Below are 13,335 nucleotides of genomic sequence, written 5' to 3' on the forward strand. Positions count from 1 at the left end.
GGGCCACACCTGGCAAGCGTTGAGCACGTGCTGTCGGCCTCCGACGAGAACGCCAGGTGCCCGTTACGTGAACACGACATGGCGGCACCTGGCTGTTGGTTCCCAGCTCGCGGCGTCGCCTGAACACTGCTCCATCCCTGTGGGTGCCGGGGACACATGTTGGTTGTTGGAGAAGCTGGTGGACGGTGCTGCCTGCGACCCTAGAGACACCCCTTCCGTCAGGTTCCCACCAGCCCTGGACCCAGAAGCCGTGTTGCAGGCCTTGGTCGGGGGGCTTGGGAGGGGCCCTGGAGCTCAACCATGGGGACGCAGCAACCGGCGCTCGGGGCTGGTGGGGGTAGTGAGCCGGACTGTCAGGACCATGGACTGTGTGAGGCGGCAGGTCTCCTCCAGACCCTGGAATCTCACCTTGGAGGTCTTCCGTCCTATCAGTGGTGCCCTGAACACGCCCCCCCACGGTGAGCACATGACCTTGAGCACGTGACCTTGAGCACACGGGTGGGTAGCGCTATCCAGGGTGCTCCCACCCTGTCCTGTGACCACCCTACCCCAGGAGAGGCCTCCTGGAAGACACACCCGCTTCACATAGAAGTTCTCACAGCAGACTCCAGTTGAGGCAATGCCGTTTCTTCTAGATGACTCTCAGATGTGTTAACCATGGAAGGAAGAATGAAAACTGTGAGGAAAGTCAGAAAAAACCTGCATCAGTAGAATTTAAAGAGGGAAAGCAGGCAAGTGACTCAACAGATGGAGGAGTTGAGCAGAAAGCAGAGAGTGGGTTTAAATGGAATCTGAGAGGCATCTGAGGGGTTTTGAAAGGGAAACATGCAGATTACAAAGATTTTAAGTTGCTGGGCTGTGAATGATTAACTGCTGGCTGAGATTCTGAGGCCAAAATCGTGCCTCTGTTGAAATGAGAAAAACGACAGTGATGTTCGAAATGCCTCAGTTTTCAAAAAGAAGCTCAAGAAGGATAAATCAGAAACTAACAAGATTTTTACCTACAAGCAAGGAGTGGGAATGGGCTCAGAAGACAGGGAGGGTAAGGGACGTCCCTGAGTATATTTTTTATAAGTAGTTTGACATTTGAATCATGTTGCTATTTTTCTTATTCAAAAAATTACATCAACAGAAATGGGATTAAAAATTAATAGAAGCAGAAATAAATGAACCCAGCTGTCTGTCAGGCAGATAGCAGCCTGCAGAGAGGGAGCCCCCGGGGGGGGATGGCCAGGTTCCCCTCCCCTGCTCCCCGCCAGGGGCAGCCGGGAGCCCTGGATACGTTGCGAGCCCCCGAGGACTGAGAGGAGGAGCAGCAGCGGGCTGGCCTGTGTGCGCACGCACCCTCCCAGGGACGACATCTCAGGCCCAAGCTCATGGCAGACGGCCACCCAGGCGGGCTCCTGTTCCTCCAGGTTAAGAGGGAGCCCCTAGCAACACTGGAGGTTGGGGGGTAGCCCCCAACATGTGGCCCCAAGAAGTGTTCTTCATCCCTGGGGCTCAGAGACTCGTTTCTTCCTGTGAGACCCCACGTGGGTCAGCAGCGCACCGGGGAATCCGGCCCCAGCAGGACCATGGGGCAGCCAGGGGCACTGACCCAGGAGGAGCGCTTCGCCCTGTGGACCAGAGAGAGGGTCCTTGCTCCCACACAGACCATCCGTGAGCCGCTGGGCAACAGGGCCCCTGCTGCCTGTAGGCCAGAGATGCCGTCCCATCTGGAACACTGGGGCCTGCCCTGCCGGAGAAGCCCCAGCAAGCGGCCGGCGGGGAGCACTTTCTGCCCCAGGGTCTCAGAGGACCCAGGCGGGTGCAGACGTGCAGTCAAGGCTCTGTCTCCAGATGCTGAGCAGATTGCAGAGGAAACCCGAGGGAAGCTACGCCTGCCCTCACAATCGTGAGATCTGGAAACTAGAGGCAGGCCTTGAAAGCAGGCAGGGAGGACTGGTGTTCTGGCACTGATGCGGTGGGTAACGGAGCCCTGTCTCCCCTGAGGCCAGAAGGGAGCGGTCTGTTACCAAGTCCTGAAAGAAAACTCAACCGTGAGCGCTGCACCCGCCCAAGCTACCTTTCAGGAACGAGCAGGAAATGCCATTCTCAGGTCACAGAGAGCTGGGAGACGGTGCGGCTGCCCAGCCTACCTGTAAAGAGTGGCAAAGTAAGTTCTTGAAACGGAGAACACGATAAAAGAAATAATTTGGGAACATGAATAAGAAAGAAAGAACAGAGTAAATTAAAAATGCAGATAAATACAAGATTATCTTTTGTCACAGCAATTTTTGAAATCATACTTGATTGCTATAAAAGGTAACAAGTTATGATGTGAGACAAATGCATCTATATCTATATCTATATATGCATATACAGTCTGCGTATCCAAGCTGACTGTAGACAGTGAGGACGAAGGAATGTAAGTGAAGTAAGGCTTTCAGACCTCACTCTGGGTGGTTGAGCATTAATAGCAGCAGGTTGTACATTACACGTGTGTTATGATATTACACAGCGCAGCCGCTGAGAAAGTCAGATTAAGCAGTAACTCAGACACACTATTAATAAGTCAGATGTTTAACCCACAGGAAGAAAGAAGAGAGAAACAGGAGGAACAGAGAGAACAAACAGAAAATATGTAATGAAACGGTAGACTGAAGCTCTGGCTGTCAGTAGTCATCCCAAAGGTAAGTGGTCTAAATAAAGCAGTGAACGTGGAGGTTGGCAGGACCTCTCTCACACACGTATACATGCACGCACAGAGCTGCACTGTCTGTGAGAGACTCAAGTACAGTGCCAGACGAAAAGGAAAAGGCTGAGGCAAGATATATAAGCATTGAGCCGGAAAACCATGGGGCAGCCATTAGTATCAGATACAGCGCTTCAGAGCAGAGAAAATCACTAGACGCAAGGGGGGCGTTACCTGACGACAGGGTTCGTCCACCAGGAGGGCATCGCGGCCCTCGGTGAGCCTGCACCAGAGAAGGGCGGCTTCACCTCGGTGGAGCAGAAGCCGACGGGGCAGAAGCAAGCAGTCTCAAACAGGAGTCTGAGTCCTTAACACCCTCCTCTCAGCAACAGATGGAAAATCAGCCAGGATATAAAGGGTCCAAATGGCATATAATCCAACAACAGCAGAATTCAAATGTTTTCAAGCACCTTTGAGACCAAGATAGTCTGTATCGTGGGCCATAATACTAACCATAGCAAATTTGAAAGACTCGAAACCAGCATATCAAAATATATGGGCTACAGCCTAAGCAGAGTTGAATGGGAAATGTATAGCAGCAAACCCATAAATTAGAAAAGTTTCAAAATCTCAAAAAATTAGGAAAAGAACAGCAAAATAAACCCCAAGCAAGTATAAGGAAGGAAATAATAAAAGATAGCAAAAAATATAATCATGACAGGAAAACACCAGAGGGAATTAATGGAACGGAGCCCTGGTTCTTGGGGGAAAATTGGTGAAATCGACAGCCTCTAGCAGGGACAATGAAGGGGTAGCGAAAACACGAGCCCCTCAGCAGCGACGCGGGCTGTGTCCCCACGGACACCACGGCCACTGGGACGGAAGGGAGGAACTCCGCCTCGTGCTTGTAGAGCCTGTGATGGAGAAGAAATGGGCCAGTTCTCGGAAAACCACAGACTGCTAAAACGCAGCCCAGATGAGGTTGATACACAGAGTAGTCCGATAACCTCTGAAGAAATGGACTTCATGACTATAAGACTCCAGGAGAAGAAATCTCCAGGTCAAATGGTTTCTCTGGAGATCTCTACAAAGAAGAATTACGACCAATTCTACACAATCTCTTCTAGAAAACAGACACTCGGGAAACTTCCCAGCTCATTTCATGAGGCCGTATTTGTCAGACAAGCAGTGTTACCAAACCAAAGACAAGGGAAAACTACAGAGCAATGTCTCTCATGAAATTAGACACAAAAGTTGTGTCTAACCGAATTCAGCAGTGTATGAAAAGAATTATACACCATGTGTGTGTATATCACAGTATACAAAGTGGGGTTTATTCTGGGTGTGCACTAGGTCAATGCCTGAAAATCAATGAAATATGTCATATCTAACAATCTAAGGGAAAAATCATAAGATCATATTAATTGATCCAGAGAAGTATTTGAGAAAAATCAGCTCTATTCACGATAAAAACCCTTAGAAAATCAGGAGTGGGAGAGAACTGCCGTAACTAGTTAAAGAGCGTGAGACGAGAGACAGAGACAAGTCCCCAGACCCTCAGCTGGCACCAGAGACAAAGGTGAGGCTGGATGTCCATCCCCGCGTGGGCACAGCGGGGCTGGCACCAGGCAGGCACCAGCCTCTGGGGAAGACAAGGAAGAGAAAACGAAGGCTGTAGGTCAGAAGAGAAGGAACGAGACGGTCCCTGCTTTCAGGTGACCTGAACATCTTCATGGATGACCAGAGGAGCCCAAAAGAAGAAAAGAAAATCCTGAAACGAATGAAGGCGTTAGCAAGGTCACCGGATGCAAGATCCACACACAAGAATCCGCTGCATTACAGACTGCTGTGTGCCAGCAACATCTGGGTCCTGAGATTAAAGCCAGCAAAAGCAAGATCTGTAAGCAGACCTCATCAGAATCAAAACTCTGGTGCTGTGGAAGACCCTGTGAGGAGGATGAAAAGAGGAGCTACAGACGGGGGAAAACATTTGCAAAGCACACACCAAACACAGGGCTGTGATCTAGAATATAGAAGATACTCTGACAGCACTCCCCAAAGTTAAATATATAAAACCCAACAATCCAATTAGAAAGATCCACCACAGGGATATACAGATGACAGACGAGCACATGAGAAGAGTTTCCCCATTAGCTGTTAGATATGCAGATTGGACCTGCAGTTGGCACTGCGTACCTGTCGGGGCAGCGGACACCTTTCCTTGTGACATGCTGAGGGGTGTGCAGAGCATGGCGAGGCCATGCACGTCCACACGGCACACGGGAGCTGGCCTGAGAGTGGTCCCCTGAGCCGGTGTAGACGCCTTGTGTGCACGACACAGTGTGTGTGACATGCTGAGGAGCGTGTAGAACGCAGCAAGGCCACGCGTGTCCACATGGCACATGGGAGCTGGCCTGAGAGTGGCCCCCCGAGCCGGTGTAGATGCCTTGTGTGCACGACACAGTGGGCGATGACAGACAAGGGTTGTAACATGGTGGATCTTGAAAAGAAAATCTAAGCCCAAACTGACACAAACAGCTCCAGAAACAGGAGGAAAGGACAGGAAAGCTGTCTTTACAGAAGAACCACTGATAAATGTGGAAGGAACGATGGACTGTCCCCCGCTCACTGCGGTTGTAGCGAGAATTACTTCAGGCAAAAGCTGCGACTTCCACGTTGGGAGGGAGTGTTCCAGCACCCCTCCTCAGCTCACGTGCTTGCTGTCGAGGGGGCGGTGTGTGGCCGAGGTTCTACGTTCTACACGGCACATCACCCCTAAACTGAGAGGCGTCCGGTGTCTGCCAGGCAGGGCCATGGGCTCTGTGAGCCGGGGGCTCATGAGAAACAGGTCCCCTCTGCTCCCTGAGGTCGGGAGTTTCCTGTGGGCGTGAAGGGTCCCGGCTGCGGTAGAAATCCAGTGTTTATCTAGAATATCAGCGTTCCTCCGCTCTCGGGGGACGTGGCTGAAGTGTTGGGAGGTGAAGTGCCCTGGTGACTAAAGCAGCTCAAGTGGCTTCAGGCGGAGAGAGCGGGTGAGTGGGTGGACAGGCGGGGCCCCGAGCCCTGCCCTCCTCTGCCCCGCCTTGGGCAAACGGCCCCCAGCCCCTGCGGGCGGCTGCCACGTGCTGCTTGGGCTGGAAACGGTCTTTCTGGGTCTATCTTGTTTCTCATGTATTTATTCGCTCTCGAGCTTTCAAGTTGCTCAGACCCCTTGTGGACCCATGTGCCGGCTGCCGGGCCCTCAGGCACAGCCCAGCAGCATGGGCCCACGCCTGTCCCACTTAGGAGCTCCTACTGGCTTGCCATCTCCGCGTCTTTGGACTTTATTTGTGGATATGAAAATAGGGACCTTTTAAAAAGTACCCTTCAGCAGCACCCACATGTTAGGCTTCCACGAGGACTGGTTGGATTTCCTGGGTGCTGTGACATTTCCACGCACCAGGGTCTCACGTGTGCTCTGCGCCCGCACCACGGAGCTCCTGTCTCGGCTCGTGTCCGTTCACGCGTGTGCTCCGCGCCCGCACCGCGGAGCTCCCACCTCGGCTCATGTCCGTGTGCAAAAGGAGCTGAGCCCTCGCTTGCACCTGTTGCTGTGTGTGTCCAGGTCTCCCACAGAGGCAGCTCTGGGAAGGCTGCCTGGTGCATCCGGCTCCCAGCCTCAGTGGACTCTGTCTGCAGCACCAGCAAGGTGAGCTGTGTGACCGCACTCGGGCTGGCATACAGCAGGTGCTCATTACAGCCCCATTCCCTCCTGTGGATGAAGTCAGAGAGGAAAGAAGGAAACCCTTTTCCAGAGTCTCCTACAGGCATTCGTAAACACTTAGCAAGAGCCTTTATGGTGCTTGAATTGAGTTACTCATTTTTGCAGTAATGGAGGGAATTCTCTTTAACTTAGGTAACAATTTACACTTCATATACATTGAGCCAACAAAGTTCCATACAGTCAAAGCTATGGTTTTTCTAGTAGTTGTATATGGATGTGAGAATTGGACCATAAAGAAGGCTGAACATTCAGAAAACTAAGATCATGGCATCCAGTCCCATCACTTCATGGCAAATAGATGAGGAAACAATGGAAACAGTGAGAGACTTAATTTCCTTGGGCTCCAAAATCACTGCAGATGGTGACTGCAGCCAAGAAATTAAAAGACGCTTGCTCCTTGGAAGAAAAACTATGAGCAACCTAGACAGCATATTAAAAAGCAGAGACATTATTTTGCTGACAAAGATCTGTCTAGTCAAAGCTATGGTTTTTCCAGTAGTCATGTATGGATGTGAGAGCTGGACTATAAAGAAAGCTGAGCACCAAAGAATTGATGCTTTTAAACTGTGATGTTGGAGGAGACTCCTGAGGGTTCCTTGTACTGCAAGATCAAACCAGTCCATCCTAAAGGAAATCAGTCTTGAATACTCATTGGAAGGACTGATGCTGAAGCTCCAATCCTTTGGCCAGCTGATGTGAAGAAAAAACTCATTAGAAAAGACCCTGATGCTGGGAAAGATTGAAGGCAGGAGGAGAAGGGGGCGACAGAGGATGAGATGGTTGGATGGCATCTCCGACTCAGTGGACATGGCTTGAGCAAGCTCAAGCTCAAACTCAAACCGGGAGATGGTGAAGGATAGGGGAGCCTGGTGTGTTGCAGGCCATGGGGTCGCAAAGAGTCAGACACGCCTGAGCGACTGAACAACAGCAACAGCACACTGAGCTATGTCATCCCCACAAAGTGTGCTGTCTGGCAGCATTTTGAAGCTGTCCTGAGATCAGAAGTTGGCCTCAGAGGAGGTGACAGCATGCAGAAGCCTCACCTGTTCAGGGGGAGCGGGAGTAGGGCTGTCCGCACAGCTGACTGTGGGAATGGACCTGCTCCCAGTCCCCTGGGAGGTGACAGGGCCCATGAGACAGTCCGCTGTCTTTCCTCCTTTGATTTTCTTTTAAAAATTCTCCAACCACAGTATCAAGCCACTGGGAAACGTAGTGCTCCTCTGTAGTACGCGGTTTTGGAATTCAGCCAGGTTTCTCAGAGGGTGGAGTTCTCTGTGGAGCGGCAGCTGTGGCTGATGGCACAGTGTCGTCAGCAGCAAAGCAGGCTTAGCCTCAGGCACCCCTGGCTGGGAGCAGTGGTTCTCACTTTGGGTGCCCAGGGGACCCCCCCGGGAACTTCTTTAAACACCGATGCCTGGGCCTACCCCCGACCACCCACCAGCCTGCAGGCCGGGCTCCGACGGCCCTGTGGCTCCAGCGTTGAGGCCACAAGGGCGGGGAAGCGTGGAGGACGGGGCCCCACCGAGGGCCCCAGGAGTTGAGAAAGCAGCTGTGCTGCCCGTGGGCGCCCTGGTTCTGCACACCTGTGCTCCCAGGCGTCCCGGGCACTCAGGTCTGCATCAGGAGACTCAGGAGCTCGCTGACCAGCAGGGCTGGGGCCAGTCCGCCCGTCAGACAGGCTGGGAACTCTGCTGCTGCAGGCCCCTGCCCTGGCCTCCAGTGGGCCCATGCCCCGGCTGACCGCACGGGGGCGCTTTCAGCCCTGGGGCCAGGTTCTGGAAGCAGGTGCCGGCAGTCACTGCCGCAGGAGCGACCCCGTCTCAGTGCCAAGCACCCCTGCGTGGGGAGCCTGGTCAGCACCCCTGTGGCCGAGTTCCGGCCCCATGTGGCTCCTGGTCCTCCAGCTGCTGTGGGGAGCGGTCCTGGGACCTTGACCCTGCAGCCCTTTGCTCAGGGTTGGGTCACCAGCCAGTCACAGAAGTGGAGTTAAATTTTGTCTCTTCGTTTTGAAAAATTCTTTTAAATTTTCTGTTGTGCTGTGCATCTTGTTTTCATGCTACTCAGCTCTTCATTCAGCAGATAACGCTTCTGTGAGTGTGCGAGGCAGCTGACCCAACAAAGGCCTGGCTGGCTGCCACAGAGCTGCCCGCCTGGCGGACAGCCTCCCGCCACCATCGCAGAGCTCGCGTGTCCCGGTCCGTCGTCTGTGCTCCCGGCAGCTCCCCACTCCAGCCAAAGCTGATCCCCGTCCTGAAGGGCCCTGCTGCAGGGCGCGGGCGTGGACCCCGCGTCACATGGGCCTAGTGCGGTGTGCGTGTGTGTGTGCGTGCCTATGTCTGCACTGATGTCTGCATCTACAGGGGGACTGTCCACACGGAGCTACCCAGGATGCTCGTTTTCTCTCCCTTGTGAGGGCGAGTGGCAGCCCCCCCAGCCACACTCAGCAGCCCCTCGATGTGTGAGGACACTCAGCAGGGCCTGGGGAGCCCGGGCCTCGAGGGGCTGCAGCAGCACGCGGCGGGGCACCTCCTCCCTGACGGTTCACAGGTGCCGGTGCCCACAGGGGCTCTCACCTGGAGCCAGCGCCACACTCCAATTAGCAGTTCACATTGCGGCCAGGCCCCACCGGCAGCCGGGCGGGCGGGCAAGGAAACAGACCGTGAGGGGATCCAGGCCATGAGGGGGCCTGGCGGGAGGGGGCCCCAGGGGAAGCGCCGCTCTGGGCTTGGAGGGCCCGCTGGCTGGCTGGTCCTGGCCTGGGGTCCCCCTGAAGCCCCTGGGCCCCATGGCCACACGCGGTGGTTTGCTCCTCGTGGCCGCAGAGCAGAGCCGAGACCATCTCCTCCTCTCTCCTGAAGTGTCCAGTGAGATGCTATCTCCTGGGGGAGGGTCCGGGCCCCTCCTCCAGCCTGGCCGTGTGCCCCATGTCCCCCTGCCCTGGGGAATCTGCCCTGCTCCCCCCTCAGCCACTCCTGGGGGCCGCTGCTTGGGCACCGACAGCACCAGCAGCTCTGGGCGTGGATGGCGCAACGCAGCTGGAACTCCCTCCTATGGGGAGCTTTCCTCCAGGAAACACAGTCTCCCTCCCAGATAATTCCCTTGGCTGCCGTGCGGTGGGTGTTCAGTTTTTAAGAGTTTCATTGTTTCCTCTGTGCAGGCCCATGCACCCCGAGTGTCTTAAACTCGGCGTCTCCATAGCCTCTGCGGCAGTGCCCACGACACTGCTCAGGGGCTCTGTGACTGTCCGCAGGGCAGAGAAGCGGGGCAGCAGGCCCCTCAGGCTCCAACTGCCAGGTGCCTCATGCAGGAGCGGCACGCTGCCCTCCCAGCCTCACGGGTGCCCACCCTGGTGTGATGGGGTCTGCCTGACGCGTCCCCCTCCGCCGTCCCTCTCACCTCCACCCTCTCTTTTGAGCTGAGAACCCAGGCCCTTGGAGAAATCAGACAGGATGAGATATGGAAGCTGCTTGCGAAGTAACTGAAGAAACACTGTGACTCTTAAAGCCCATGGAGATAAGGCTCACATCTCCTTACTCATGTTGTTTAATGTTTAATGGCAGCTTTAATTAATGGAGATGAGGTCTTTTGGTTTCAGACTCACTCTGAGCAGTGGGAGCGGAGGAGGCCAGCTGTTCACGGGTGGAGGAGGGGGCTCCGATTCCTTGGGTCTGCTTTAGGGGACAGGTGACTGCCAGGTGCAGGAGATGGGGTGCCACTGGGTTCCCGGGCAGCAGGGCTGGGGGGTCACGGTGCCACCACACTGAAAAATGAATCCTTGCAGTCCCTGTGGTCGGGCTGTGGCGGGACCCCCGGCACACACGGGGTCCTGGCATGCGTGGGGGATTCCCCATCCTTCCCAAAACCCTTGCGTGGAGTCTGTGAGGGCCTCGCTCTTGGTGGCGGCAGGCTCAGAAGGCGCACCTGGCAGCGTCCCCAGGAAGCGGGGTGGACGCAGGCTGCTGCTCGCTCCAGGGCAGCGGTAGGGCAGCCGTCCTGCTCAGGCAGGTCAGACGGGCAGGCGGAGGGCGGGCCTGAGTCCTGCGGCCGTGGAGGAAGCGGCTCCGGGGTTATCAGTGCTTCTCGGCCTGCACGCTCTTCCTGTGACAGACCTCACTCACCACAGGCCAAGCCCACAGCCTGCCTGGCTGTGGACCCAGGCTCCCCACAGATCCAGGTACCCCTGGCCAGGCCGTGCATGGAGGAGGAGGTCGGAGCCCCCAGGCCCGTCCAGCCGCACGGCTCCCTGGGGAAGACCGGGCGTCAGCACGTCCCCACAGGGTTCGGGGGAGCCTGGTGGGGTGAGGGGAGCCCCGTTCCTTTCCTGCCTGGTGCACTGGGTGTTCAGCCCATACCGCTCATCGGGGGGCCTGGGCTGTGCATGGTCAGAGGTGAGGGATGTGCTGGGGGAGCTGGGGCTCACGCCGTCGCTGGGGTGGGGGCCTATGCCCAACATCTGGCCCCCTAGCATGGCCCAGAGCTGATCCCCGCCCTTCCTGGGCCCTGCTGCTCCTCAGAGCCCCTTCCGTGTGCCCACCAGGAGGCAGCTCCCCAGTCCGAGGGTCCAGGACAGGGCCGAGGGCCTGGTCCTGATGCCCCCCCTTCACCCCAGCCCCTGAGGTGGACAGTGGGGTCCGTGAGGCTGGCGCCCACCCTGCCCAGCTCTGACCCTGCCTCCTGTCACCTCCTCTGGTCCAAAAGGCCTAGGCTTCCCGTGTCTCCCGTGGAGGTGGAGTCGCAGTGCCGGGCTGGGAGGCTGATGGCCGTGGGGGCCCCACGTGACCAGGCCTCCCGCACTGCGGTGGGAAGGGGCGGGCCAAGCCTGGGCAGGCCACTGGGCACCTGCTGGTGTCTGAAGGCAGCCCCAGGTCAGGCTCCTCCCGTGGCGTCCTTCTCAGGACATCCTGGGAGACGTCGGGCCTTCTTGGGGCCTCACTGGAGCTGGTGCTGGGGCAGGCGTGTGTGGGTATCCCCTGGAAGAGCCGCATGTGGGCTGCTGGTCCAGTGGCCTGAGGCTGCTCACCTGGCACAGAGAAGTAGGGGGACTGGCTGGGGGCGCCATGGGCTCCACCTGCTGTGGCCCCCGCCCCCCAGCTCCACCCCCCGCGGCCCCCCCACAGCCCCTGCCCGCTGGCCCGCACAGCGGGGTGACCTTGGACGGAAGGCAGCATGTACCCAGGGCCCGCGGGCCCTGCAGTGCGGCGGGTGTCCTGGGCTGCGGTCCGGCACTTGCGCCTGCGGTGTGGCTTGGGGCAAGTCACTTCAGATCTCTGGGCGGCAGAGGCCTGTAAGACGGGCTTGGACCAGACGGCGCTCAGCAGACGCCCAAGGGACAGTGAACATCCTGGGCTGCGGCCTCGCAGTCTCCAGGTGCCTGTGTAGCCAGAGCGGCCTGTGCTATGAGCTCACCAGTCGCGTGTGTGACCACGTGTCCATAAAGCTCTCCTACAGGTTGGGGAGGGCCCTGCTCACAGGGTCTGTGTGTGCTGGGCCGCCTGCTGTGCTGCCAGGGGAGTCTGCGGGCTGAGCAGGGCGGCGGGCGGGATGGGGCTGCAGGAGTCCTCTGTGGTGACCCGTGGCTCTGTGTTCTCTCCGCAGAACCTCGAGGCGTACAGGCTGTCGTCACAGCAGTTCCACGAGGCAGCCACGAAGATTGAGGGCGCCATCAAGTAAGGGCCCCTCCTCCTCCCTGCAAGCTCAGCTGCAGCTCAAAACTGCCCCTCGGGGAGACCCGCCCCTGTGCCGCATCGCGGGCTTCTGGAGGGCACTGCGGCCGCGTGGAAACCCACCCCTGTGCCACATCCTGGGCTTCCGGAGGGACACTGACGGCCATGTGTCCCTTCCTGCTCCAAGGCCCCCACGTCCGTCTTATGCCAGGGGTCAGGGCAGAGCCACTCCAGGCCCACGTCCTGCGTGTCCTGTGGGCTCAGATCCCCAGGGAGTCAAGAAGGGGTGCTGCCGGCCCCGTGGTCCTGGGGGTTCCAGGGTGACCTGGCCCTGAGCCACACGCTTCTGCAGGACACTGGTCGGGGGAGCTTGGGCGGCACAGGGCTGAGCTACAGCGTCGTGTCCGTCTGTCCTCCCACACTGGGGGCCTGGGGGTGGAGCGTCAGGAAATGGGGCACAGTCTGAGGCAAATGCAGATGTTACTTGGGGTGCAGACCTGGAAGGGTCCGCAGGGCCCCATGGGGCAGGAGAGTGGGCCTCGCACGGCGACAAGGGCACGTCTCTGCTGACCTCCCAGGGGCCGTGTCGTCTCCAGGCCCGCATGCCTCAGGCCAGAGCCAGGGCCCCAGGAAGCATGGTGATTATGGCTCAGTGCGCACGGCTGTGAGAGGTCTGGGCAGCAGTCCGCAGGCCCCAGCGGAAGGCGGCAGCACCAGAACCCAGGAGCCCTCTGTCCCGAGGGTCCACCTCCTGAGAAACGACATGCAGGGCACAGGCTGGCCACCGCCGCCCTGGGGCTTCCTGCGTGCTCTCCAGAGGCTGTAGGTGTTATTGCCCAGGACTGGGGCCTGGGTCCCTGGTGCGGTCAAACCCCAGGGAGTTGAGGTCCCGGGTTCTGAGGCTTCTCTGCCGTCCAGCCTCTGGGAAGGGGAGAGTACACCCTTGGCCGTGATTGCTCACAACCCCTCAGAGTGTCCCCAAACATCAATCTTGCTGTTACCCCCACCCCCCAATTCATTTGCAAATGAGGTGGGTTTTGGGGCCACTGCCTGGGGCACCCCGAGACCACAGGACCCCATGGGCAGCCACTCGATGGCTGCTGCAGCCCCGCCAGCCGGAGCCTACTGACCACTGGGGTCACGCTCCGCAGGCTGACCTCCAGCTCCTCCCGGAGGCTGCTGCCGTGTCTCGGACACGGTCCCTCCGAGCCCCGCCCCCAGGGCTGCCATGGCTG

At 57.6% G+C, this 13,335-nt stretch overlaps 1 protein-coding gene across 3 annotated transcripts in view; it reads left to right on the plus strand.

Annotated features, from left to right (window-relative positions):
- The window catches only part of CHCHD6 (coiled-coil-helix-coiled-coil-helix domain containing 6), a 99,911-nt gene that overhangs the window by 78,296 nt on the left and 8,280 nt on the right, over positions 1 to 13,335 (plus strand). For all 3 annotated transcript variants that reach the window (XM_027522872.1, XM_027522873.1, XM_027522874.1), the window contains exon 6: positions 12,033 to 12,103. In XM_027522872.1, coding sequence (XP_027378673.1) covers positions 12,033 to 12,103 — 71 coding nt within the window. The remainder of the gene's footprint in view (positions 1 to 12,032; positions 12,104 to 13,335) is intronic.

This window comes from Bos indicus x Bos taurus, chromosome 22 (assembly GCF_003369695.1).
Source record: "Bos indicus x Bos taurus breed Angus x Brahman F1 hybrid chromosome 22, Bos_hybrid_MaternalHap_v2.0, whole genome shotgun sequence".
Taxonomy (NCBI): Eukaryota; Metazoa; Chordata; class Mammalia; order Artiodactyla; family Bovidae; genus Bos; species Bos indicus x Bos taurus.